Here is a 26,852-nt window from a genome sequence, read left to right on the forward strand (position 1 = left end):
AATCTGCCTGCAGTGCAGGAGACCTCAGTGTGGCTTATTCCAGAGGTTTCCATGTTTGGGGCATAGTGAAATGAATCAAAACATTTCAGGGAAAGACTCTTCCCACTAAGGTACACCTTTTATGGAGCTGGCCAAGGCAAGAAGTGTGGCCACATCTGGGGAACCAGGGAGATAACTGAAAAAACAAATAGGTTTCTCATTATTTATAGGTAAAGTATGGTGGTTAAGCCTCTGTTATTTAGAGTCAGATTACCAAGGCTCAAACTCTTGGGTTTGAACACTAGAACTGCTTGGGTTTATAGAAATTGTGACCTCTTTGAACCTTTCTTTTTCTCCATATTGTGCAGATAATAACAAGATCTTTTCTCATGAAATAGTGAAGGTGAAACAAAGCAGTGAATTTAAAGAGTTCAGACAGGGGCTGGTATCTGGTACATAATAAAGTGAAGTGACGTTGCTCAGTCATGTCCGACTCTTTGCAACCCCATGGACTGTAGTCCTTCAGGCTCCTCCAGCCATGGAATTTTCTAGGCAAGAGTACTGGAGTAGGTTGCCATTTCCTTCTCCAGGGGATCTTCCTGACGCAGGGATCGAACTCGGGTCTCCCGCACTGCGGGCAGACCCTTTACTGTCCGAGCCACCAGTCATCTCTGAAAGCAACCAATGGATCCGGAAGAGGTCAATAAATGCTACCTGCAATTATTACTATTGTTCATTACTCACTATTATCTCAGCATTTATCAGCCTCATCCTTATTGAATTCTACCGCACAGACCCAGCGGATCACATATAATTGTATCCCATATTTTTCTCTTCCCACACTTCCATCCATACCCTTCTCAGGCAACTCATTTGGTTCAGGATTTTACTCAGAGACCCAGGGACGCATATTCCTTGTGTTGAAATCACTGCAGCCATCTTCTCCATGGCCGGATCTGGAAAGGGGCCTTTTGGACATGATCTCAATTGTGAGAACATTCCTAACAAGTTCCATGTTTACAGGTAAGGAAATCGGGACTCAGAAGGGGAAGTGACCCCTGTAGAGTCGCCAGGTCAGCAAGAAGCAGAACTGAGATTCAGAGTCAGGTCTGTTTGACCTCAATGTCTTGTAAAACTAAAAAAACAAAAAACAAAAAACTATTAACCCCCCCCCCAAATACCCCTGACACCCACACAGAAAGCACCAATGACTATAAAGAGGGCTTAAAATTAGAAAACTGTGATCAGGCCCAGCAAATGGAGAGCCCAAGGTTCTCAGAGAGACTCTCAGTCTGCCGGGTGTCACAAAGTGTCTCCCTGCTCCCCCCACGCCCCCCCACCCAGGCCAGTGGCAACACAATGTGCTGGTATTACTTTGACTGTGGCCATGTGGTGGTGAGGAGCCCTGAGCCCCTTCCGGCCTCTTTGTCCTGTTTAGTGCTCCATCTGTGGGCCCCTCGCCGGCTGCCCGGCTGGTCTTGACTCTGAGGTGGAGGAGTAAACATCTCGGGAATCTTTATTAGTTTATTTCAGAAGATGGAGCCTGTTTGTCCCTGGGGCCCGTCCCTTTTTTATGGCCTCCAGCCCTTCTTGACAAATTCTAGTGACTGGAGAGAAAACCGCTTTCTACAGCGGATCATTAAAACACCACCATAAACCCAGGGCCATAAAATATTATTTGCTGGGCATAAAAGGAGGGTGGATTTTCCCAGAATGACAGCCCAGCCCTGCTTTCTCCCACTGAGAAAGGCAGCACGGGGATGCGATCGTTCATAAATTCCTTATCTCACACTCTGTTTTGTGAAATAACCCTGGTGGGAGAGCAGCCAAAAATATTGATTTATTTGTTCCACAGGCTCAAAAGCATTTTTAATGAGTGGAGTATGGCGATGCCTTGCCAGTGTGTCTGCAGATGACTCAATCTGTATGCACACACCCAAATGCACACACGCTTGGAAAAGGGAAACCATGGAGTTGCATAAACTGGAGGTAGGTGAGACAAGAATATCTGAAGAGAGAGGTGAAGGGGCATCCATTTCCCTCCTGGCTGTCTGCCTGTCTGCCAGCCAAACCAACCAACACCCATGGTGGGGCCGCTGCTTACAACAGAGTCCGCTTTCCAGAGGAGAACCTGATTGAAGGCTCACAGTGGATTTCACAGTTGGTTTCCCTTGACATTTTCCCCTGGAAAGAATTCCTTCATCCATTCATGCATTCATCAGATCATTCATCAAACACTACCAAGCACTTACTAAGTACCAGGTACTGTTCTGAGCAGTAGAGTGAGTGAGAGTCGTGGAAAACACTGTTACTGAGTTTATTGCATCCTCCTGGGGTATAATCTCAGCACAGACATTACTAATATCAGATAAAGTTCACAGTCTTTTATCTGAACTCCTTGGGGATAGATTGATTTGTTGGAAATTTTAGAATTTTTTTGAAAGATAAAATGGGGGCATATGATAATTTAGTTTGCAAATAGCCCCCATGAGGTCTAGGGAAGTACCCAGTAACCCAACACCATTCGTATTTCTTCTGTGAAAAGTATGAACATTCACTTCAACTGGGATAAAGTAAGACTCTAAATGATCTTGTCACAGGAGGTCCAGTTTCACCACCAAAGGAGCGTGAAAACCCGTTTTCAGAGCTCCTTTTTGTAGAGGAGCAGGTAATGAGTACCCTGTGCGCTGCCTGAGCCCTGCTCAGTTCTCCATGTACTCCGCTGTTCATTCTCACTGCACCCCAGATTTCAAGGTCATCTGTTTCATTTTCACTGCTTTCCTACCAGGTAGGTCATCATATTTCTGTTTTTCTTTGTTGTGTGGCAAGGTCATTATATTTCTATGGTTTTTGTTTGTTTATATTGTAACAAAATCAATATTTTTGTTACTGTTGTCATAGGTGTGTGTTTAAGAGGATTCTGAGAGGCTAAATGACTTGTCTAAGGTTTCACAGTTAGAAAGTGGCAATTTTAGGACTGGAACTCCAGACTTCAGAGTTTATGCTCAGCCGTAACCCAGCAGAGCAGGAAGTAAAAGTGCTGGGGCTGTGTCCACACACTAACAGAGGCAGCGGGAGAGAGAAGGCGATTGTTCAGATAATTCAGAATATAACAAGTTTAAAAAGAGGTTTGCGGTGAGGAAGCTGGTGTTTCTGGACTGATGGTATGTGGGGGGCAAATTCTGGGAGTAGGATCTTGTAAACATCGGCGTCCAGCACTTGGGTGACAATCCCCACCAGGGGAACTGTGTTCTTAGTCAGCTTACTTCTGGCCACTTGTCAGAGCCTCCGTGGGTGAACTGGGTCTGTGGGGCATCGCTGGGGCGCCTGCCTGGTATGAGAGTGTGCTCCCCAGGCCGGGAGAAGCCAGGGTGCAGCTGCTGGGTGAAGGAACTGGCAGGGAACTGCGGAGGAGGGGGACGGCATGCCAGCGGAGACCCCTTTGTTTACACCCTCCCTCCCAAGGGCAGATCTAAGGCTAGATTATAAATTGGAAAATAGCCCCCCAAGTGGTCAAGGCCTAGAGAAGGTCTAGTGGAAAGGGGATTCAGGTGAATGGGCTGCGTCCCAAGGGGATCTAAGGAAAATGTGCATCGGCCCCTAGGTATGCGCGCACCCCTGGTGAAACAAAGCGAGCCTCACACTGCCATTTTGGTGCGCCCAGCAGGTCAGGGCCTTGGAGGGGTGCAGTCAGCTAGGACAAGTCAGGGTCAGGAAGGGACTTGGGAAGCGCAGGCGGCGATGCCCTGGGGTAGTCTGCCAAGAGATGGGAGTGGGGGATGGAAAGAACAAACAGCTACCATCCTACCTGCCTTAAGGTCAAGTACATGCTGGAGTTACTGCGGAAACGGAATGTGTATGTGTGTGTGGTATGTGTATGTGTGTCTGTGGGGTGTGGGTGTTCCTTCCACCTTCGGTTGGGGATGGCGAGGGCTGAGAAGAGTAGCCGTGGTCCAGGGTGAGGCATGGTTTAACCTGGGTGGCGCCCTTGGCGTGCTGGGTGTAGGGGACACATCTGGCAACCCCGCCCAAGCAGGACCCCCCAAACCACAGGTGTCTGGAAGTGCCTGGAAGTTTCAGTGGAACCCGATTTTGCCAAACTTTGCAGACTTCTCACCTGAGGTTGGGAACCAGTCAAGATCCAACCGGCAGGACCACGGGTCGCTTCTAGATGCACTGGGTCACAGCCAGATGCTCAGTCGCGCATCGAGTACCCAAATATGCTACACTAGGGGCGGTGCAGGACTTGCACACTACCCTCGTTCCAGCCCGGGGGCTTGGGGACCCTCCCCCAGGGATAAGAATGGGGAGGTGGTCCTCCTAGAGCTTCCGTGGCATGGCGGCAGCCCCGGTGCAGCCTAGTGCAAGCAGCCTTGGACAGGCGAGTCAAGGGGTCCAAGCCGAAGTTGGGGTTCACCTTCCAGCGGGTAGGCGGCTTTGGAGGGAGAGCAGAGCGCCAGGCGGCGGTCAGGCTGCGGCTAAGGAGTGGACCTCTCTCTTTCATCAGATGCCTGGGGGATGGGAAGCCAAGAGGAGGGGTCTCCTGCTGGGAGTGTATCCCGACGCCCCCCCTGCACCCCAGCTTGTGGTACGGCTTTAAAATCCTGCGGAGTTTGTCATAGGTCAGCCTCACCACGCATGCGCAAAGGCAAAGTTGGTTTTTTTTTTTTTTTTCTCCTGTCCACCGCCCCCCCACCCCCCACCCGCCCCTTCTTTTTCCAGCCGCCTTTGGTTCTGCAACTTAATTTTTTTTTTCCTGAGAACACCAGGGGAAAGAGGAGTCCGGAGAGAGGGAGGGAGAGGAGGAGGCAGTTGGCCAGGAGGGCCGGGGGGTGGGGGGGGGGGGGACGCGGTCCCTGCGGTCGGTCAGTCTGTCTGCGGGGCGCAGGATCGCGTGGAAGGTTGCTGCAAGCTCCCAGGCGCCGCCTCCGCCGCACGCAGTCCGATTCCGTGCAGCCTCTGCCGACCGAGCTCCTTCGCCGCTGCCGGACCCGGACCGCCCGCCTCCCGCTGCCCGCTCTCCCGCCCCTCCGGCCCCGGCGCCAAACGAGGAGGTGGGCAGCCACGCCGGCCATGGACCGCCGGAGCTGAAGAGCCTCAGCGAAGCCCCTGGCCCTCGCGTCTCTTCGCCCTTTTCCCTGGAAAGGCGGGGAGGAAAGAGGGGGACTAACCAGAAGAGAGAGAGAAGAGGGTGGGGAGGGGAAACCGGTGTCTCCCCCGGGGGCAGTCGCGCATCATCCCCGAACCCACCAGAGGCAGAACTTTAAGGGACGACTTTTATCAGTTTGCTCCCACCTTTTTGCCAAACCCTAAAATGAAAGGACAAAAGTTGGCGCTGACTCTGGTAGCTCGGATGACGACTGGAGCGTTTTCAGCGGCATCTCCAGGAGAAAAACCCGTGTGCGTCTGATTGTTCTGTGGCCCCCAAGCTGCAGTGCGCGTGTGTGTGTGTGGGGGGGGGGGTGTGTTTGGGTGTGTGTCTGTGTGTGTACACAGACGTCCACACACTCGCTCGCGGCCGCGGGATCAGCGCCTGGAAGCAGACGTTTCGGCCACAGACTCAGACTCTTAGAGGAGGAGCTGGCTATCGGGAGGCGTGAGCCGCCAAAAGTCTGCAGGATCCTGGTGTGAATGAACCGGAGGCACCTGGGCGCGGGGATCACCTCCCCCACCCCCCGCCCCGGGCCAGAGTTGAGTTGTGGGGCATTTTTTTTTTCACCCTCTTGTGAAGAATTTTTTTTTTTATTATTTGTTGTAAAGTCTTTTGCACAATCACGCCCACATTTGGGGTTGGAAAGCCCTAATTACCGCCGTCGCTGATGGACGTTGGAGAGGGAGCGCCTCGCCGAGGAACAGTCGCCTGCGCGCCCTCGCCGGACCCGTGGCTCCCTTGTTGCGCGCCGGCCGGGTCCTGCTCCTGCTGCCGGCAGGCGGACTTCGGCGCCCCCTCGGTTCCCGCGCGCATCCCAGCGCTACTCTGGCTTGGACACCCAAACTCGAACGCTAGTGACGGCTTAGGCTCCAGTCCCCAGAGCCTGCCGGACGAGCCGTGGAGAAAGCCGCAGCTCTGCGCAGGATCGTCTCCGCAGGCTTAACGAGGCCGCTCCGCTTGGATTCTTCGGCTCTGGTGGCGACTTCCTCCCTGCGCCCCCCTCCCCCTCGCAATGAAGGTAGGTGTTCTGTGTGCCGCCGACGCTCATCACTTTTTTTTTCTTTACATTGTTTTCTTTTGGAAGTTAACTGACCTCCCCCCCAACCTCTCCCTATCCCCACTTCATTTCTCCTACCTCTGGAGACACTAGAACCCCCCACGTAGCTGGCAGAGACCCCTACCCTTTCGCCCCCCCCTCCCCCATCCCCGTGCACTACCTCGGTCTCCCGGGAGACAGACCTCTTCTTGTCCCACCAAAAGTTCTGCAAACTTTTTTAGACTTTGGAGAAAAAGTGGGGTAGAGACAGCGCAGAAAAACTGAGAGAGGTCCGCGGACGACTTTCCTTTTGCCCTGAGAAACTCAAGTGTAGCTTACTATGTATATTTCAGTAACAGGATAATGATTCAATTCAACAAATATTTACCAAGCGCCCACTGGCGCGGACCCCGAGAGGGTGTGTGGCCGGGGCTCAGAAAGAGGAAGGGGACTCCTTGGTTGAGAGACCGTGAAGCCAGACCAGGAGCCGACTATTCCTGAGCCTCGTACCCCCGCCCTCTGCTGCCAGAGGCCAGGTTGCCGGCTCATCGCGGCCGGGGAACCCAAGCGCAGCAGGCCCTGTGCCTTTAAGAGTGCCTGGCAGGGGGCCAGCTCGCACCCTGGCGCAGGGATCAGGGTCGCGTTATTAGCATTATTAGCATTATTAGCCGCCACTGGGTGAGCTCCGCACTTTGCAGCGGTGATGGGGGTGGGGAGGGCTGGCGGTGGTGGCTCTCCCCGGGTGGGTCCGCTGGGAGAGCGCACCCGGCCCCTCCGCGCGGAATCCTCCTTGTCCTTTAGAGACATTTGGGCCTCCGGGTTGGGAGAGCGGGCGGGGGGCAGTTTGTGAACTCTTGTTTGTTTTAATTGTCAGTTGTATGTTAAAGCCGAGTCACACACTCCGAGGGTCACCGAGAGTTCACTTTTACGAAAAGTTAACATTTCCTGCAGTATAACTAGCTATTTTCCAAACAATTTTTCCTCTCTGTTCTCCAAGCTTCGATCCTTATTTTCATTTTTCTTGATTCTCCTCAAGTTTTCTAGAAAATAAGTTTGGGATTGGAATTCAGATGTTTCCTAAAGCACCCCCCCCCCCAAAAAAAAAAGTTTATAAAAACCCCACAACTTGGAGATCCCGTGGCCTGTTTTACTCTCCAATCGCAGTCTGGCATGGGGGCCCCTTCTCCTCTCCAGTCTTTCTTTAAATGAACAGCTTGCTGTCTGGAAGTCACTTGGAATCAGTGGTGGGATCACACCTCCTCACCCGCTGCCCTCCTGCCAACGTTCAAGGCTACTCAGGCCAGATGCAGAGATTTTGCTTCTGGACAAACTCTGCGGGGAGCCAAGGGTGTGCAGGCAGTGGCGATTGTGTGTCCAAGTGTGTGGATCTGTGCCCTGCATGTTGTAGAGAGTAAAGGGCCAGTTGTTCTCGGGTCTTGTACATACTATAGCCTCAGCCAGGCCCGGTGCCACAAAGGAAGACCCTCCCTCCCCAGGAGGCTTGGTCAGAGTCCCTTGCGTTTCCCTCCGCTCAGCCGAGCGCTCTGGTGCACAAGGGGTTAGCACCGTCAGCCAGAGCTCAGCTAGTCCTCTGCCTTTTTCTTTGTCGCTCTGCGGTGCCGGCTGCCCCCTGTTGGCTGCCTTGGGGTAGGACATCTTGGAGCCTGCGTCTTGGCCGGTCAGGCAGCTTGCTCGCCTCTTCCTCCCACCTCTGGCTTTACAAGAACATCCCTTTGGATCGCCAGGTCCCACTCTCCAAGGAGGGCCCCTCGGAGGCCCCCAGAAGACATCCTGCACTGCGCGGCTGCATTAGTAAGGGGCCAAGTGTCCGACCCAGCGAATGGGGCTCGGGCGAGTGGAAGAAGGGTTAGTACCCCTTCTCCCGGGCACAGCAAGGAGCAGGAGCATCCCCCTAGGAAGTCTCGGGTCTGGTCTTGATGCCCTCCCTGGTTCACCCTGTAGCCGAGGACCAGCACTTCTTTTTCTCTCTCGGCCTCAGTTTCTTGTCTATTAAAAAGTGGAGTTGAAATCACCTCTGAAAAATGGGTGTTGAGGCGTTCTGTAATTTTCCTTCTCTTTCTTTCCGCGGACAAACAGTTATTTGGGACAGAGTTGAGAGCCTGTGCCTAGAGAGCTAGGCTAGACCTCTTGTGTGGGAAGGTAGAAGTGAGGTTTCTATCTCCTCCCGCTGTCCCCCCAAGTGTGTGTGTGAGAGAGAGAGAAAGAGAGTTGTCTTGCAGTCTGGAGATTTTGTCTGAGGATGGATGAGGTGAGGCCAGCAAGAGAACTAGACTTGACCACTGTCCTTCCCTCGGAGCCTCCCTGGTACCCCACTTGGTGTCCCTCTGAGTCGCGGCAGTCAGAAGCTGCACACCTTCCTTCCACTGATTTGGGCTCAAGGAACTCCCTCCGCCACCTCCTCTCTCGGCTCCCCCACCCCTTCCCACCCTCGGGCTGTGGACGCATCCGGGCGGCTTGGGGCAGCTCGGGCTCTCTTGCTCCAGGCTAGAGGCCTGGGGGAGCGCGGGCTCCTCCCGGGCTCCCCCAAAGCGGACCTCCCTTCAGCCCACCATCCCCTCCTGCTTCTCCCCTCGGTCCCCAACTTTGTGGCTGCCACTGAATTTTTCTCCTGCAGTTTTCTCCACCTCTCTTTCCTTGCTTTCGGGAGAGATTGAAGTGGGGGAAACAAAATATATCTCCCACTAAGGGCTGAGATTCTTAAGAGTTTCCTGTGTTTTTCGCCACCGCGAGCCCAGGTCAATCTAATTTCTTCTCCCAGTTTCTGCATCATTTCCGCTCCCAGAGATTAGGGCCTGGGGGCTGGGGCTGGGGTGCCCAGACCGAGTGAGGTAGGGCCAGTGGCTGAGGGGAGAGAATTTTCTCCCTGCCTCGAGGGAATTTCTTTTTAGGCGCCTCTGGCCTCCGATTTGGGCGTGCTTTCCCAGGCTTTCTGCTGCCCCCCAAAGTCCTCTAAACTCGTGTGACGGAGTTTAGAGGATTCTCGGCCCGCACACCAGTTGATAAAGAAGGGTTAGGGACACTTTTAATCCGGTGGGAAGGCTTTGGAGGAGAGACAGTATAAGCCGACTCTACGTGGATCTGCTCTGGGGCTGGAAACAAGGGCGCGCAAACGCCCTACCCCCACCTCACCCCTCCCTTGCGCTTGAACCTCTCAAATGCCCGCAGCCCTCCTCTCTGACGCGCGCTAGAAACAGATTCCAAGTATCCTTACAAAGTCCATTTCCTCGGACCCTGAAATTGTTCAAAATTTTTAGCCCGGTCTTTGGTGAATTCAGCTTCTACCCAGAACTTTTACCCCGGGTGTTACGGTCTCCGGAGAGGTCTTATTTTGTCCTCTTTTCGGATCAGTTCTCTTGGTAAACAGGCAGGGACGTTTACCCTACAGTTCGGTGTATCAGTGAGTTGGCTGCGGGTTCCTTCAGTCTTTAAACTTGTGGGGCCTTTTCTGGGTTGCATGGGGGATTGGAGCGGGAAGAGGGCCAAGATGTTTCCGGGCAAGCGCGCGGGTTAAGTGGAGACGCGACTCGCGGGGCTCTCCCAGCAGCTTCCCTTCGGGACACCTCCGGCCTACTCCCAGCCCGGGGCTTAGAGACCCGCGTCGCGGAAGCCAACTGCCCCGCTCCCACTTTGGCCCCAGTTCTGTGAACGAGTGGCTTCTCCCCGAGGTCGTCGGGCCAAGAGTGGGATCGGTTTGTGTGGCTTCTCCTCTAACAAAGAGATCCGCAGTAATCCGCGGAATCTGTTATCAATTTCTCGGCTGCCCCGCCTCGAGCGCCCCGCCCGTCTGAAAGCTGGAAAAGTGCGCGCGGCCCGCAGCGCGGTCTCTACCTCCGCCTGGGAAGCACGTCGGAGAGCGTGTGTGTCTGTGCACGAGTGAGTGTGTGAATGCGCCAGAGTGTGAGTGTGTATGAGTGTGTGCACGCGCGCGGCCTTGGCCCCCGATGGGGAGTTGACTTCGCAGTTTGGGCCGCGCGAGAAGGCAGCCCTCGCGAGCTACCCCCTCCCCTGGAGGAAACTTGACACTTCGGGCGGGGGTGGGGAGGAAGACCGAGCCTTCTCTCTCTCCTGGGCTGGGGAAACCCCAGGCTTCTCTTCTGCGGGATGCGCCCCCCAGCTATGCGACGTTTTAGGGATGAGTGGGCCTCGGGCGCGGAGCCCTGGGTGGCGGGCACTGGGGACCGCATAAGCATTTCCTCTAGAGAAGCCCCGAGGAATCCAGGCCAAAAGGGAGGCTGGCAAGGGAAAGCTGGGGCGCGCTCCTGAGCCCCTTTGCGTCTCCACCGCTGCCTCGGTCCCCCCAGTCTTTTCTGGCGCCGGTTCCAGCCCAGTCCCTTCTGCAGCCTGGAGGAGGTTCACCTTTCCTTTTCCGAGGAAGGGGCTCCCTTGGCAGCCAAGGGTGGCGCAGAGCGGCAGGGTTACTCTTATCAGAGATGTAAAAGGGGATTTTGGAAAGCCGTTCCTCCCACCCGCCGCCGTCTCGCTCCGCTGCCGCCTACAGGTGGAGAAGTCACCAGTGGGGAGGACGGCGGCGGATGCCTCCGAGGCCGACCCCTGCCCCCGAAATTCTTGACGACGGGAACCTTCGCTGCCGAGGCCCTCTGTGCCCTGGAATCCAGGGGCTCGGCCGAGGCGCGGGAGCCAGCGCATCTCTGGCCCAGCCGGGGGCTCCTTTGCAGGGGCCGGGGCCTCACCCCGCACCCTCATCTTGCGGGGCTGACCCAACCGCGTCCGAATTGGGCTGGAGGGTGGGGTAGCGGAGTTTCAAGACCACACTCAAGGTGCCCCGATGGCGAGATGATCGACTCCAGACCAGGACCAAAGGAAACGAGTCCCCTCGGCTTCCTTTCCCCTTTCTCCGTGGCAGCTGCTAGAAGTGGGGACTGGAGGGAGCGGTAGTGGGAGTGAGAAAATCAGATTTTGGGGGAGCGCTGTGGGGAGGGAAGGGAGCCCCTCTCCTCGGAGCGCGACCGGGGTGGAGGGGGGGGGGGGGGGGGTGTATCCCTCCTCTGGGATACACTCCAAGGCGGAGGCCGGAGGCAGGAGAGGGCACTGTTTTCCGGTTTCCTGCGCTGGGAGAGCAGCTCGCCCATCCCCTTATGCCCCGTGCGCCCCCATCTCCTTCTCCCCACTCCAGTCTGGCCGAAGAGCGGTCTAAGGAATCCCAGGCTGCCTTTCCGGCTATGGAAGCGGCTAGCCCCGGAGCGGGCCGTAAACTGATTTTGAAACTGATGCTGTTAATTCAGAGCTGCATTTCCCAGCTGGGCACTCCCGCGCGCGCCGCTCCCGGGGGCCTCGCCCCCCACCCCTTGCCCTTCCCTCCCGCGTGCTGCCCCCACCCCCCACCCCCGCGCCGGCCACCCCGCCTCCTCCGCAGCCGCCGGCGGCGCGCTCCACTCGCCCTCGCTCCACTCGCCCTCGCGCTCCTCTCGCCCATGGAATTAATTCCGGCTCCACTTGTTGCTCGGCCCAGGTCGGGGAGAGGACGAGGGTGGCAGCGGGTCCCCGAGTGAATTCCCGAGGAGGGACTCAGCGCAGCGCGGAACTAGAGGGGAGCGAGGGGGTGCAGGACGCGAGCAAGCAGGAAGGAGGCAGCGCCTGGCACCGGGGCTTTGACTCAACAGCATTGAGACATGTTTGTAATCGCTGGCGTGCCCCGCGCGCAGGATCCCAGCGAAATCAGATTTCCTGGTGAGGTTGCGTGGGTGGATTAATTTGGAAAAAGAAACTGCCTATATCTTGCCATCAAAAAACTCACGGAGGAGAAGCGCAGTCAATCAACAGTAAACTTGAGAGATCCCGGATACTTCCGTTGTTTAAACTTGTATGCTTGAAAATTATCTGAGAGGCAATAAACATCTGCTCCTTTCTTCCCTCTCCAGAAGTCGATTGGAATATTAAGCCCAGGAGTTGCTTGGGGGACGGCTGGAAGGGCAATGTCTTCCAAGTTCTTCCTAATGGCTTTGGCCATATTTCTCTCCTTCGCCCAGGTTGTAATAGAAGCTAATTCTTGGTGGTAAGTTTATCCTATATGCATATTCTTTTACTTTAAGATTCATTTGCATTGTATAATGAATGCTGCAATATTCTCAGTCGTGAATTTGGGTGCATTTATGTAATACACACATATATATATTATATATATATATTTATATATGTGTATATATATAAACATATATGTATCTTTAAATCAAATTTTTCTTTAAATTTTGTGAATTTTTGCTAATTTTTAACAGTGAAGCTTTAGTTCCATAGGGAATAGAAGCTATAAATTTAACTTTTGTTTTTTTTGAGGTTCAGATTATGCTTGTAGTACACATCATGTAATTAAGGGAAACCAGAATTCACTTCTCTAATAATTGTAAGCCTATCTATAAAATGTGCTTTTTGCTACCTTTAGGTAGTAAAAGTGAGTTCCAACATTTATTTTCTGTCACTTGAGGTTACTAACTTTCAGGGTCTGAGTTAGGCAGAGTTACTAGGAAGATAGCTAAACTCCAAGTGGGGAAGTACTGAGGGCTTGAAATTTAATCAAAAGAGGTTACCTTGACTAGTTCAGTGTCCCTAAATGCGGGTTTCTTGCTGGTAGGGGCCTCGAGGTAGACTGCATTATATCTAGAGGATTATTTTTGACGGCATTCTGGTTTTTTTTTTTTTTAAACTGTAAATGAACAGCGTTTTTCTGTCAAACATGACTTCTGTTCCCCGGATACTGTGTCTTGGGTCCCTCACAGTCACATAAGGAGCCCTTTTAAAACGTCCAGAACAGGGTGAATTTTCTTCCGTCTGTATACTTGTCCTCCTGTTCTTCCATCAGTCAAAAGGAACTGCTATCTCCTACCCGTGTCGAATTGTGTCTGCTTTCCATATTCATACATTTTCAAGGCAGATCGGTCCAATTTGTGGGGCAAAGTGAGTCATTTTCTCTCATGTCAGAGGCCCATCCCCCCAGACTGCCTTTTACCCCCTTTTCTGGTGTGGAATATCAGAAATTTTGGTTCAGGTATATGGCAGAGAGGGGCAAGGAGGAGAGTGAAAACTGTAGCTGAGAAGCCAGATGGCGGGATGGGGGCTACACAATGCCTCCGTTTTCTGAGTGGAGTTTAAACAGAGGAGTTCTATGAAGCCCGTCTCATACTTTGTCATGAGGACAAGCAGGAGAGAAAAAGCATCTGTGTGCTTAAACTTCTGTATTGCTGACATGTTTTCAGGGGGCCCACCTTGAGAGTTCACGTAAATCTTGAATGCACATCTCCCCCCCCTTTTAGGTCGCTAGGTATGAATAACCCTGTTCAGATGTCAGAAGTATATATCATAGGAGCGCAGCCTCTCTGCAGCCAACTGGCAGGACTTTCCCAAGGACAGAAGAAGCTCTGCCACTTGTACCAGGACCACATGCAGTACATCGGAGAGGGCGCCAAGACGGGCATCAAGGAGTGCCAGTATCAGTTCCGACACCGGAGGTGGAACTGCAGCACCGTGGATAACACCTCTGTCTTCGGCAGGGTCATGCAGATCGGTAGGAAATCGTTTCAGATATTGTTAAATATATAGAAACTGTTCTCCTAGGAAACGTCTCTAGTGTTACTTACAACCTTCATCTGATGGGACTCTTCCAGCAGGGTAGTGGCTTGGGACTTGTGTCATTATGGCTGTGTTCGCGCCTGTGCTCTAGATGTCTAATGATAAGTTTTGGGCTTCGTGAATTAGATCAGGAGGGGGTGGGCATCAACGACACCTTCATTTTTCTGATCACTTAATTTTCCTAAAAAGCATTTTGTGTAACATAGTACCAGAACACTTATCTTGGTTTTAAAAAAGTAGATGGGGAAAGCGGAGTCGTTTCTGTCCTTAAACTTCAAAACTCTTTAGCTATTAGAAGTTTCCTAAGTCACAATTTAGATGGCCCAGGCATCAAACTGAAAATTGCCATCTTACAGAATGCTGGATGAACTGGACATGAGTAAGGTTTTAATTTTCCTAATATAGATATTTCTTAAAGCTATCTATCGAGATATATGTGTTACTTTTAGTCCTAGGAAGAATTTTAATTAGAAGTGATCCAATTTACATTTCTGAGTTGGCCATTGATATAAGAACACCTGCTTCAATGGGCAACCTTAGGAGTGTTCGATGTGTCATTCACGGTCCAATTCTTTATTTTTAAATGTGTTGTTGAACTTGTTATTCTATTCAGGGAGAAGGTGGCACCAAAACTGGGCTAAAGGCAAAGAATTTGGAAAATCAGTCTGCCTCTGGTTTGGTTGAATAGTGTAGGCTACAGTCTGACAGATGTGGTCCTGTGTGTGTTTGCTAGTGAATATTTTTGGTCTCTTTACTTTTATGCAAACAAGCCCATATAATTAATATGACTGCAGTGACTCCTAAAATAAGAAGCAATTTATCAAAGCAATTAACTATTTATACTAACTCAAGATAAAAAGTTGGCTTAATGTCCGTCACGGATGGATAAAATGCTTTTTAAAAAAACCCTGAAAAGTGCATTCATTGAGAACAAAAAAGAGTTGTCAGTAGATGTTTGAGCCAAGCGGCTTCATAAACTAAAATAATACAGGACTGGAAGCTGTTCCCCTAATTGAATGGGAGAACGGTCTGCAGCCTCAGCCTACAGAGCCTCCTAGGGCTTTCCTGTTAATGATTAAAATGTGCTAATGCATATTCTGGGACCTGAATCTAGGAGTTAAGCTTCAGGAACACAGGAGTTTTCCCCAAATATGGGCTGCCTTATGTGGTTAACTTGGGTTGTAGTGAAGATTTGATTCTCCTGCATTTTGATGATATTGTGAGTGATCCAAAAACATCTTTGTCAGCTATATCACAGTAACCTCTCAGCTTTCTCTAAACCTTTGCCTTATGTGTTCCCTCTATCTGCCTTCCTCTCAGACTTTGGGAGTTTTTCCCATGTGTATGAGTTAGTGAAAATCATACACCTCTGATGGTAACAAGGAAGGAAAACAGCAATTGGAACTGTTTTTCTGTGTAGTCACTGGAATACAGCTTTGATTTAAGATCCTCTTTGTATGTAGCCTGTTTGGGGCCAAAATGTTCAGAATAAGCTATCATTTGCTAAGTGGATTTGAGTTCTGCTGAAGATTTATTTAAAATGTGGTCCAAGATTCAAAGAGCCTGCTTCCTCAGGGAACAAGCAGAACCCTTGGTACAAAGGCCTGTGTTTAATTGTCCCCTGTAAGTAGACTCTCTGGTCCTTAGCTGTGTGGCACCGTCTTGGTTGATGGGAAGTAGGCAGGAGTGGAAGCTCATGATGGCCCCAGAGGAGGGAGCCCTCCTCACCAGAGGATCCTCAGGTGTCCGAGTTCTCAGAGCAGACAGCTGCTGCTGGGTGGCTCACGGTTGAACACAGGGCCTTAGAGAGAGAGAGATGGAGAGAAGAAAAATCAGAATAGATTTTTATGGAAGAGGAACCTGAACCCCACCCCAACGGTGGAAAAGTTACTTCATTTTCACTTTTCTACTTAGGGTTTGTTAGATGAGAATGAGCTAAGGGAAATTTTGAAACACCTTTGATGCTAAGTATGTGGGTGCCCACTCCAGAGCATGGCGTTCACCAGGGACGCAGACGCTGTGATGGGGCCAGTGTCAGTGGGGCCAGGCTGCCACCCCAGGCGCTCGCCTGCTTTCTCGAGAGGCCAGTCCAGGCGCTGTACACAGTTGCCTCTTCAGTATGAAAACTTGCTCATTTTTCATCGTGCTAAGTCTTTCCTTCCAGCTTTTGTCTCCCGCTTGTCTTTGTTTGCCTGCTGTGAAAAGATGTGTAAGAAAGGCGCCGTTTTCCCAGAGGGTGAGGACAGGAGAGGGTGCTCTCTCAGGGAGGAGCTGTCACCGGAGGCAGGGCTGCTTCCAGGATGACTGAGTCCCCACGCTGCAGCCAAAGAGCACATCTCATGCTGACGCCTTCCCTGCAGTGACCAGCTAGCTTAGAGATCGCTACCAGGTTTGAATTCTGGGGCAGACAAAGAAAATGGGCAAGATAGCACTGTCGTGCTTTGTATACTACCCCTTTGATGCTCTCTGTATGCAGGACAGTGTTTTTTTCTCCTCCTCTGTCTCCAGAGGAGGGTTTCTCTCTCCCTCAAGCTACCTCTGTATTCTACGAGTCTCCCGTCCACAGGATTTTCTGTACTATCAGTGTTAATCCTCAGATCACTCCCTAGGATCTGTCTGCTCTCCTCATTTCTCACCACTCCCTTGATGTTCTCGGCCTTGCTAATTCAACTAGATAGATGGAACACCCCCACAGGAACTTTCTGGATCCTCCTGCCAACCACCAGCACACTCCTCAAGTTATTCATTTTTTACAGTGTGGGAGGGAAGGTTTGGTAAATCAGAGCCATCGCCATTTCTGAGAGGGGAATCACAAGTGGTCACAGATTGAGGGGCAGAAGCCCAAAGGAAGGGCGGTCTGCAGATTCCCTGAGTTGGCAGAACCACCTTCCTGCAAGATGGCCCTTGAGTACTGTGGTCAGCTGCTGTTGTGATTCCCTACCCGCCCCCGCCCCCCCCAAAAAAAAATTGTTAGCAAGCTCTTTAAGAGAAACTGATCCTGGTACAGGGATCCCAGTGTCAGAAGGGGCCTTTTCCCCCGGGGCATCTAGTTCAATACCCTTATTTTATAGTTGAGGAAAATGAGGCCCCCCTCATCACCCCCTGCCCCCAGGCCCAGCTTCAGCTGGCTGGCTATTAACCCTTTCTCCCTCATAGTATAACACTTTCATTAAGTGAGTTCTTGTTCCAGGTAGAAATGTCTCTAGGTACAAGTGGAAACTGGAAATTAAGGTAGTCTATGCTCATCTCCATTTTTCTCCATACAAATAGGGCTCCTAGAGAACTGTTTGACAGGGAGATATTCTTTACAAGTTTTAGGGAAGGAGAACCTTTTTCTTCTTTTCCCCTTAAGACTGTATTCCCTGCCTGCCCCTTTTGTTGTTTTCCTGACACTTGGAGTCAGAGGCTGCTGGGGAGTCGCAGAAGTGACATTAAAGAACGGCAGGTTGTTGTGGAAGTAAGATACTCACCTTCTTGAGTGAGAAGCATCAGGCTGGTCAGCTTGGGAACTAAGAGGCAAGAATTTCATTTTAACTCTCTAGGAACCGGTTGAGAAATAGCCTCTGGGGAAGTCAGGAGCCTTGTTCTGAGTCAGACTTGATGTTGCAGATGGAGGAAGGGGAAGTCAGGTTACTACCGGCGGGGCCACAGGAGCAATGCAGGGTCTGGCTTCCCTGGGGGCCTAGGGCTTTCAGAGGCTCTGAGCCTCTGTGCCCCCCTCCTGTAGGTCACTCAGAATGAAAACAGAAACAAATGTTAAATAAGTGCAAGAAGTCTTCCCCAATTGTGTGTTTTCTTCCCTTGGCGACTTCTTTTCTAGGCATTTGGGTTATTTTCCGAAGAGGTGTATAGAGCAGTGGATCTCTGAGCATCCCGCCTTGGGCTCTGAAATGACCAGAGCAGAGGTGGGGTGGGTGGGTGTTAATACTCTCCCGGGTTGTTTCTGCGTGTTGGGGAGGAGGGCCTGGGTCCTGGGGCTTTCTAGTTCCCCCTCTAGGAGCGGGGTAGGGGTGCTCGCCGGCCGGGGCTGCGGAGGAGGGGGGCGCCCGCTGACCGGCCCTCGCCCGCAGGCAGCCGCGAGACGGCCTTCACGTACGCGGTGAGCGCCGCGGGGGTGGTCAACGCCATGAGCCGCGCCTGCCGCGAGGGCGAGCTGTCCACCTGCGGCTGCAGCCGCGCCGCGCGCCCCAAGGACCTGCCGCGGGACTGGCTGTGGGGCGGCTGCGGCGACAACATCGACTACGGCTACCGCTTCGCCAAGGAGTTCGTGGACGCCCGCGAGCGGGAGCGCATCCACGCCAAGGGCTCCTACGAGAGCGCGCGCATCCTGATGAACCTGCACAACAACGAGGCCGGCCGCCGGGTGAGTGTCCGGTCCGCCGCCTGGGAGGGGCCGGGGCTCTGGCTCTCCGAGACTCTCTTCCTGTCTCCGCCTCTCTTCCGAGCTTTTCCGGTCTATTTCCCCCCTGCCTGCTCCTCTCTGTCCCTCCACTCCCCTCAGCCAGCTCCCCACAGGCCTCCCTGGAGAGGGGTGCACACCCCAGAAAGGCCTCCTGGAGCGGAAGCAGGCCGCTGTGGCCCGCTCCAGCTAAGGGGCGCTTGCAGTGGCCTGAGAAAGATCTTTCTCCGCCTCTTTAATTAGTCCCCAGTGCAATTGGCCAGGCCAGAGCTAAACATGCTGCTTAGGTTCGCAGCCCTCCTCCCTGGAACAAGTTTGTGGCTGCGATTAAATCGGGGAGAGGGAGTTATTTATTTCAGTAGGTGCCCAGTTGAGAAAGCCCTCACCCAGCACCCGGGTTACCTCCTCCCTTCTCTGTGCCCCTCCTTGTGTCCTGGGACAGCAGGCCTGATGGATTGAGGGTTTGTAAAAAGAGCTTTTCTAGGAAAACTTTCCAACCGTGTGGAGTTTCGTAGGTCTGATGATCAGGCCCATGGAGGGAAGAGAGAGGGCCTCGGAAGTGTCCAGACAGAAAGTCCTCCCAAGGCAGCCTGCCTGCCACCGCATCGCCTGTTTCACTCTTTCCTTCCCCTAGTGGGGCTGTGGAAAGCTCCCTCACAATAGTTAAAAAGACCCTTTTTTCCTGCGGTTAAACACATGGCACTTTATGGCTGCTTTAAAATGAAGGGGTGAAAACTTTTCCTAACTTTGGCAGCACTGAAAACCAGGACCATTATTTTTTTCAGAGAACCCAAGGTGGGTGCCAGGAACTTTCTGGTCAGAGATCTCACTCTTCTGTATTTTGGGGTGAGGAACAGGAATGGTAATCACAGAGTTAACATCCAGGGGACAGGAAGGAACCTGAAAGCCCTCCCGCCACACACCCTTGTGTGAAAAATGGGAAATTGAGGCTGGAGAACCACTTCCAGGCCAGGGCAGAGAATTAGGGGATGGAGCTGTCAGCCCAGGCACTTTTTTCCTTAAACTAAGGCGTTGCAGCTCGAGGGTAAAGGGCTGCAGGTTTGGGTATTAAAGAAATCTAGGTTAACACCCTGTTCTGTTTCTGAGCCTCTGTTGCCTCATCTGCTCACCGGTTAGATGGACATTAACACTGTCGCTTGGGGTTGCCGTGAGGACTCGCTGGGGTCATACAGTAGATGAACCTTGTTATCAACACTTGGCCACTTCTGAGTTCTAATTAATAACGCTCAACCGAAGGGCTGAGTTCAGTGTCAACCAGTGGTAAGTGCTTGATAAATGATAACTGAGTCACTAGACCTAATGAAGCAAAGCACTTAGGAAAGTGGAAGATAACCCAGATCCCTCCAGGTAACCTGTTTCTTCTCAACTTCAACCTATCTTACCTGTGATGCCTGAGGGGTCAGACGGTTGCTCCAGGGGAGTGTGGCCTCTCCTTTCTGAGGCTCCCCTCTGCTGGGGTGCCCGTACCTGGGGTGGACTTTCTGCCCTCTGCAGCCGGCCCAGGCCTCGGAGTGGGCACGGCCACCCCACTGTCTCGGGAGCCTAGCACCTTGGTCCTGTTCTCTATCCAGGACACATCCCCTTAATCTGCATGCAGGGTGCCCAGCGTCTCAGACCACAAATGCCTCCAGGACAGAGGTATGGCTGACTCGGGCCCTACTGTGTCCCTCTCTGGTGCTTTCAGCCATCTTTGGGGATTTCCTAGACTTCTTTCATGGAGAAAAATCACAGGAGCTTAGCAACCAAGAAGAGCAGGTCAAGGCACTTCCAAGGGGAGACAGGTGGGGTTGGAGAGTGGGAAAAGCACATTCGATATAATTTCATTTAACATGAGCATTTCTACATAGGTTTTTTGGAAATGTTATAGTTGGAGCAGTGAACTCTGCTTGATCCTGGTGGATGAGGTTACAGAGAAGATGGTTTTCCTCCAGGATCGTAGGGGTGAGAGGAGGAAAGCTGGATACTGGGTCAGGAAACTGTATTAGACTCCTAGAAAGGAAATCTAGCTTCCGATTCTCCTCAAAGGGGAGTAAAGGTTAATTACGTTTGCAAAACCCTTTCCCACACTAGCTGAGGACCTGAAACCCTTCATGTGGAGGGGGTACGCTTGAGTTGCCCTTTGAGGAAAGCCACTCTGAAGCCCTGGAGGGAGAGGGTCGCTGCTGGGGCAGGAGCTGCCTCTCACGGCTCCGGAGGCTCACTGGCACGGCACGGGGCAGGCGGCCCTATAAATAGGCAGTGCCCGCCTCCCAGAGCCGTGGGTGCTGCTACTGCAGCACCAGGGACTGGCGAGGGCCCAGCACCATGCCCTCATCACCCTGCAGACCAGGTTCACTGAGTGCATCCTGCCCGTAAGTAGCTGAAGCCAGCATCTCTTGGTTTTACCCTTGTAACACTGCCGTGAGGTTGGGACCATCACAGTGCCCTTTGCAGATGGGGAGTGGAGGCCCAGAATGGTGATGCCCTTGCCTAAATTCAGGGGCAGGGGCAGGACAGAATCTGTGTCTGCCTGGGTCCAGGGTGGAGGCTCTCAGCCTGCGCAGAGGGTAGGGGCCGTGCAGGAAGCAGGAGTACCTGAGATCCAGGCCTGGTCCCCCTCTATCCAGCCTGTGTGACCATCTGGGCCACTCACCTTCTCTGCGTCACTGGGCCCCCGTCCAGTCCCGCCCAGGTTACAACCTTGCTGGGAGGATGTGGTGAGATGACAGTGTGGAGGCTCCTAGGATAGGGCTCGCCCCACGGCAGTGCGAACAGTGAGTGAGGAGAGGTTTGAATCCTGGCCACTTACCAGCTGGGCGCCCATGGCGTGAGCCTGGAGCCCACCTGCCTGGGTTCCAGTCGTGGCCCCTCCTTCCCAGTGCTTGGGCTGGCAACACACCTCACTGGGTCTCACTTTGCTCCTCTGAGATGCAGGTGGTAGAGCTCTTCCCTCACAGGCTGCTGGTGGCAGGAGTCCAGGTGATCATCTGACGGCAGTCTCCTACTTCCCTGCACAAAAGAAGCCAAGACAACAATTTTGTTTCTTGTTCCCATTCAAAACCAGGTAGTTTACTATGATGATGTGTAACAGTGAGGGGCTAAGAACCGATTCATTTTGCAGACTAATTTTTAAAGAAGGCCACAGAAGGCTCCAGGTCTGGAGGACGAGGGGGAGGTGGCCCAGGCTGAGCTGGTTACCAGGGTCTGGGCTCCCAGGTGAGGGTGCCCCCGCTGACTGCCCCCTGTCCCCGCAGACGGTGTACAGCCTGGCCGACGTGGCCTGCAAGTGCCATGGGGTGTCGGGCTCCTGCAGCCTCAAGACGTGCTGGCTGCAGCTGGCCGACTTCCGCAAGGTGGGCGACGCCCTGAAGGAGAAGTACGACAGCGCGGCGGCCATGCGGCTCAACAGCCGGGGCAAGCTGGTGCAGGTCAACAGCCGCTTCAACTCGCCCACCACCCAGGACCTGGTCTACATCGACCCCAGCCCCGACTACTGCGTGCGCAACGAGAGCACCGGCTCGCTGGGCACGCAGGGCCGCCTGTGCAACAAGACGTCGGAGGGCATGGACGGCTGCGAGCTCATGTGCTGCGGCCGCGGCTACGACCAGTTCAAGACGGTGCAGACCGAGCGCTGCCACTGCAAGTTCCACTGGTGCTGCTACGTCAAGTGCAAGAAGTGCACGGAGATCGTGGACCAGTTCGTCTGCAAGTAGTGGGCGCCCCGCCGCCCGCCCGCCCCCCGGCCCCACTCCCAGGACCCACTTATTTATAGAAAGTACAGTGATTCTGTTGTTGGGTTTTTTTTTTTTAATGTGTTTTCCATCCCCAAGAATTGCAACCGGAACCATTTCCACCCCCTGTTCCCATCTGAGAACTCTGTGGTTAATAATATTATAATTATTATTTGGCAATAAGGGGGTTGGGAACCAAGAAAATATTTATTTTGTGGATCTTTGGAAAGGTAAGACAAGACTTTGTTTTGATGGTATGATGGATGGGGGGGGGATAAAACATGCCCTTGCTGAGATGTGTGCACATCTGGAGGTCAAGGAAACATTGTTTTCTTTGTCTCAGTGTTCTTATGGGACAGGTAGCATCCCACTGCAAGAGGGTGGCAGAGCTAGGCATGACTTAGTACCTGTGACCAGAAGGAGTTCTGTGCTCTGGGGAAGCCGGAAGGGCTTGAGAAACAGATAAAACAATGAGAACCCCACCCCCTGTCTTTCCCCGGGGCTGCCAGCCTGAAGTATTTCCAAAATGTATTTAAAATTGGAGAATGAGAATCTCATTTCCCTTTAAGAAAGAAGGTTTATCACATGTCTCACTGCCCTCCAGCATTCCATCTACAGCTGGTGCATTCTATTAGCTACTGAAACCTGGGGAGCAGGGAGAGAAGCCCCAGACATTAAAAAAACAACAACTCCTTATATTGAGTCAGTTGACTTAACATTCAAAGCTGTTGTGAGAATCAGGTTATCCACTTGGAAAAGGATCCCTGAATGATTCTGGTACCAGACTTTTTGTTTGGAGAAGGGCAGGGAGGTTGGCTTGGCGATAAAGGAAAATATACTGTAATTTTCTTAGGGATACTTGGTTAATAAATGATAATAATGAAAATAACACATGAATTCCATTCACAGATCCTCAGCCCGAACTACAAGGTAATTGTGTGCAGTTCAGCCCTGCACCAAAGCAGAAAACCTATTTGAGGGGAAAAAGTGACCTCCGCCCTCCCTCCTTGACCCCGAGCCCCCTCCGATTCCGTGCCTTGCTGCGCTGCGGCCTCGTTTCCAAGCGGAGCTCCACCGGGTCCCCTCTGATTGTAGGACAGGAAATGAAACCTTAGGAGCTCCGCTTGGAAAACAGCTTGCTACTTGGGGATTTTATTCCCCTTACAACTTTTATTTCGAGGAACAGTAGTCTTCTATGTTTTCATGACATCACTTGGCGAATGGACTTCACAGAGGTGTGGCAGCATTTCTGTCTTCTGATCCTGTGCTCAGACTCTCCACTGACGCTTCCTGTTCCTCTGCAGGTGTACCTGGAACTGTTCCCGGTGGACTTGAACAGTTGGCTTTATAAGGGGGGGATTGGTTCAATGGTACCTGATAGCTCAGTCTCTTGTACATAACATATATATATATACACACATATATATATATATATAAATATAAATATAATTATATCTCAGTGCAGCCAGTGATTTAGATTTACAGTTTACTCTGGGGTTATTTCTTCGGTCTAGAGCCTTGTGGTCCTCCACTGCAATCCAAGTGGGATTTCCCCCGACGGTTTCTAAGTTGAGCTCGGGCTGTGGCCCTGATGCCATTACATGCTGAGCATCACGAAGGAGCTGTGTTTCTGAGGAATCTGGAAGGTCTTAGTCGTGGGCATGGTGGTTGGAAGATTTCTTTGGTCTCCCTGCTCCGTCCCCTGGTTCTCCAGCCTCGTTTTCTGCACCCTTTCTGGAGAGGGCATTACTTGTTCATTACAGAGGTGGGAATGAAGAGGACACGCTGTCAGCATTTCTGTCTCCTTTGCTCACTCTGCAGGGTGGAACTTGGTGCCCGTTAGACCTGAGGGCACCTATACCGAGTCCCTAGGGAAAATCCAGCTCACAACATCTTTAGCTAGTTTAAAAAAACAGAAACAAAAAACCAGGACATCTCTTTGCAAAGAGTGCCATCACCTGTGTTCTCATCTTGTACTGTTTGAGAAGTTTGGGAGAGACACGTTCTCCTGCAGCCCTCACAGGCTCAGTGGCCCTCAGGTCACCCCGGCCACCTGCGGCTCATATTGCACAAGGATATTCACTCCCCCTGCCCCCAGCTGCAGTGAATTGCAAGCAAAAGATCTTGAAAGTAAAAAGCACTAATTAGTTTAAAATGTCACTTTTTTGGTTTTTATTATACAAAAACCATGAAGTAATTTTTTTTATTTGCTAAACCAGATTTTTTGTTCCTTTCTAGTGATTCATGTTTATGAAGAGAGTTGAGTTTAACAATCCTAGTTTTTAAAAGAAACTATTTAATGTAAAATATTCTACTTGTCATTCAGATATTATGTATATCTTCTATGGCCTTTATTCTGTACTTTTAATGTACATATGTCTGTCTTGTGTGATTTGTATATTTCACTGGTTCAAAAACAAACATCGAAAGGCTTATGCCAAATGGAAGATAGAATATAAAATAAAATATTACTTGTATATTGGTAAGTGGTTTCAATTGTCCTTCAGATACTTCATGTGGAGAGTTTTTGAGAAAACATGAGGGATAGTTTAGGGGTAACTACATGTCAGAATAATAGAAGAGTAGAGAATTTTACCAAAACCAAACTATTTGGGAGCTTCAAAAGATTTCTATATGTAACGGAACAAAAGGGGAATTCTCTTTTCCTATATATGTTCCTCAAAAAAATCAAGCAGATGGCTTAAAGCTGGTTATAGGATTGCTCACATTCTTTGAGCATTATGCATGTAACTTAATTGTTTTAGAGCGTGTTGGTATTGTAGCATCTCAGAGGAGAACTGAAAAGGCACATGCTTTTATCCATGAACAGAATTTTAGTGCAAAAAAAGTGTATTTGTGTTCACCACTGCAGCTAGTGTGCCACTCTATTTGAACTTCCTGTGTATGGAGTGTCTCTTCGCCCCTTGGAAAGTAGTTTTATTAAAAGCAAGCCTCAATCTGCAGAGAATGAAGGAAACTGAAGGTTCGTTGTGTTAAGTGCAATTAATACGAGCCCTCGTGCTTCTTGAAGGCGCAGTGAGTCTGGGCCGCGACGCACAGACTGATACGTTAGCCCCTTGCTTTTTTCTTGGATAACCTTGTAACATATTGAAACCTTTTAAGGATGCCAAGAATGCATTATTCCACAAAAAAACAGTAGACCAACATATAGAGTGTTTAAAATAGCATTTCTGGGCAAATTCAAACGCTTGTGGTTCTAGGACCCACATCTGTTTCAGTTTTTCCTCAGTTGTATATTGACCAGTGTTCTTTATTGCAAAAACATATATTCGATTTAGGAGCGTCAGCATATTTTTTTTCTTCTTCTCATCCTGGACTGCATTCAAGATCTTCCCAATATAGGAAAATTAACAAAAAATTTATATACAGGCAGCAGCGAACGGAGGTATATGTTCAAAATAGTAATTATGGGCTTAAGTAAAAGGAAGGCTGTTTCAAGCTTTAGTCCAGTATATCTGTTCAGTTCTTTGAGCTGTTGACCTCCCGAGACTGGCACTGTTCAGTAGGCCATGCAAACCCTCTGCTTGTTCTGTTGTCCAATACAGTTTTCAATTTGTTTTTGTAAGACCTTATTCAAGCCACCAGACTCATCAAAGATGACATGCTAGCACAAGTATTCCAAATAAGAGACTGTCACAGGCTGACTCCTAGAGATCATTAGCAAAAGCAGCCCCCAAAGAGTGAGTGATCCATAATGTAAATAGAGACAGCTAGAAAAAGTACTAATAACTTGAAGGATATATATATATGATGCAAATACACACCAAGGCATAGGTCTGCAGTACTGCATTATCACTGTAAAATATACTTCTAAAATATTTATTTTTTTAAAAGTATTTGTTACTCTCCCCTCTCTGTGGGTTGGTGAGAGCCACATGCAGACGCTATACTTTGAAAGTAAGACAATGAAATGCGTTCTTAATATTGGAAACAGCAATGCAGGAATTAAAACTGAGTAAAAGAATCTTCCAATTTACCTATTCACACAGACCTTATATTTAACTCTGATGACTGGATAATATTTTAATGTTAGAGAAACAGCATCTTGTTAGCCAACTTTTAAAAAATGGATGTGGAATGATTAAAGGCCGGTATGATTTTTTCTTAAAAATGTATCAATTTTAATCTAGAAGATTTACTTAACATGCTGTCTCTGTATTTCAGAGGCAAACAAGAAATGAGGAAAATTGCGTTGTAGACCAGTTTTACGTGCAGTGTACTATTTGCTGGGCTAGAAATGAGATAAAGATTATTTATTTTTGTTCATATCTTGTACTACTTTTCTATTAAAATCATTTTATGAAATCAGTGCAGTCATGTGTTATGTTTGGCAGAGATGGTGTTCATGACGACTGAAGTTTAATGTGGGCCTAGAGCCTGATGATGGCTCAGAGAATCCAGAAAAAATATCCACATTTCAGGCATGTACATCCTATGGTCAGATTTCAAGGATCTATCGTGTATCTAAATACTTATCTTTCTTTTTGCCTACAGCTATTTCCCACTCCCCACCATTTCTTATTTGTTCTGCTGCTACTAACATATAAGAGTTGTATTTGGGAGATCGTTAGACAGTGCAGGCATTTAGCACAGTGACATCGGATTATGAAGACATTCCTGGGGAAGAGAAGAAAGAATGATTTGAGAAGAGAGAATAAAGTCTTAGGGAAACAGACTGAATCACCTGGAATATTCTGCTGGCTCCCTTTTGGATGTTGCCATGGTTGCCAGCCAGCTGAGATCAGGTTTCTCACCTTGGCATTCTTGGCATCTGAGGCTGGATCATTCTTGATTGTGGGGGTGCAATGTTTAGCAGCATCATTAGCCTCTACCCACCAGATGCCAGGAGGGCCCCCATTTGTGACAAGCAGTAATGTCTCCTGACACCGGGGCCAGTATACCCCCGGGAGTAGAATCGACCCCCAGCTGAGA

The 26,852-nt window shown here is 50.8% G+C and overlaps 1 protein-coding gene and 2 long non-coding RNA genes across 3 annotated transcripts in view; 2 read left to right on the forward strand and 1 right to left on the reverse strand.

Annotated features, from left to right (window-relative positions):
• LOC122682654 overlaps window positions 1–390 on the forward strand; it is a 5,988-nt gene extending 5,598 nt beyond the window's left edge. Inside the window, exon 6 of the long non-coding RNA XR_006337467.1 lies at window positions 1–390. This exon is cut by the window's left edge and continues 278 nt beyond it. This is a non-coding gene — a long non-coding RNA (uncharacterized LOC122682654).
• A 5,620-nt stretch (window positions 391–6,010) lies between these two features.
• Window positions 6,011–26,225, forward strand: WNT5A (Wnt family member 5A). Its single transcript, XM_043885640.1, has 5 exons — window positions 6,011–6,149; window positions 12,068–12,201; window positions 13,454–13,704; window positions 17,840–18,132; window positions 21,423–26,225. The coding sequence occupies exons 1-5, from the start codon at window positions 6,144–6,146 to the stop codon at window positions 21,879–21,881; spliced, it is 1,143 nt and encodes a 380-aa protein (XP_043741575.1). The 5' UTR covers window positions 6,011–6,143; the 3' UTR covers window positions 21,882–26,225.
• The window catches only part of LOC122682653, a 277,721-nt gene continuing 271,875 nt past the window's right edge, over window positions 21,007–26,852 (reverse strand). Inside the window, exon 26 of the long non-coding RNA XR_006337466.1 lies at window positions 21,007–21,177. This is a non-coding gene — a long non-coding RNA (uncharacterized LOC122682653). The remainder of the gene's footprint in view (window positions 21,178–26,852) is intronic.

Source organism: Cervus elaphus, chromosome 24, assembly GCF_910594005.1.
Source record: "Cervus elaphus chromosome 24, mCerEla1.1, whole genome shotgun sequence".
NCBI classification, from domain to species: Eukaryota; Metazoa; Chordata; class Mammalia; order Artiodactyla; family Cervidae; genus Cervus; species Cervus elaphus.

What these genes read in the sequence shown, in the direction of transcription:
- WNT5A (XM_043885640.1), top strand. An exon ending in CGGCAGGGTCATGCAGATCG is followed by an intron (nt 13,705 to 17,839) that starts GTAGGAAATCGT and finishes CCTCGCCCGCAG; the next exon opens with GCAGCCGCGAGACGGCCTTC. An exon ending in ACAACGAGGCCGGCCGCCGG is followed by an intron (nt 18,133 to 21,422) that starts GTGAGTGTCCGG and finishes CTGTCCCCGCAG; the next exon opens with ACGGTGTACAGCCTGGCCGA.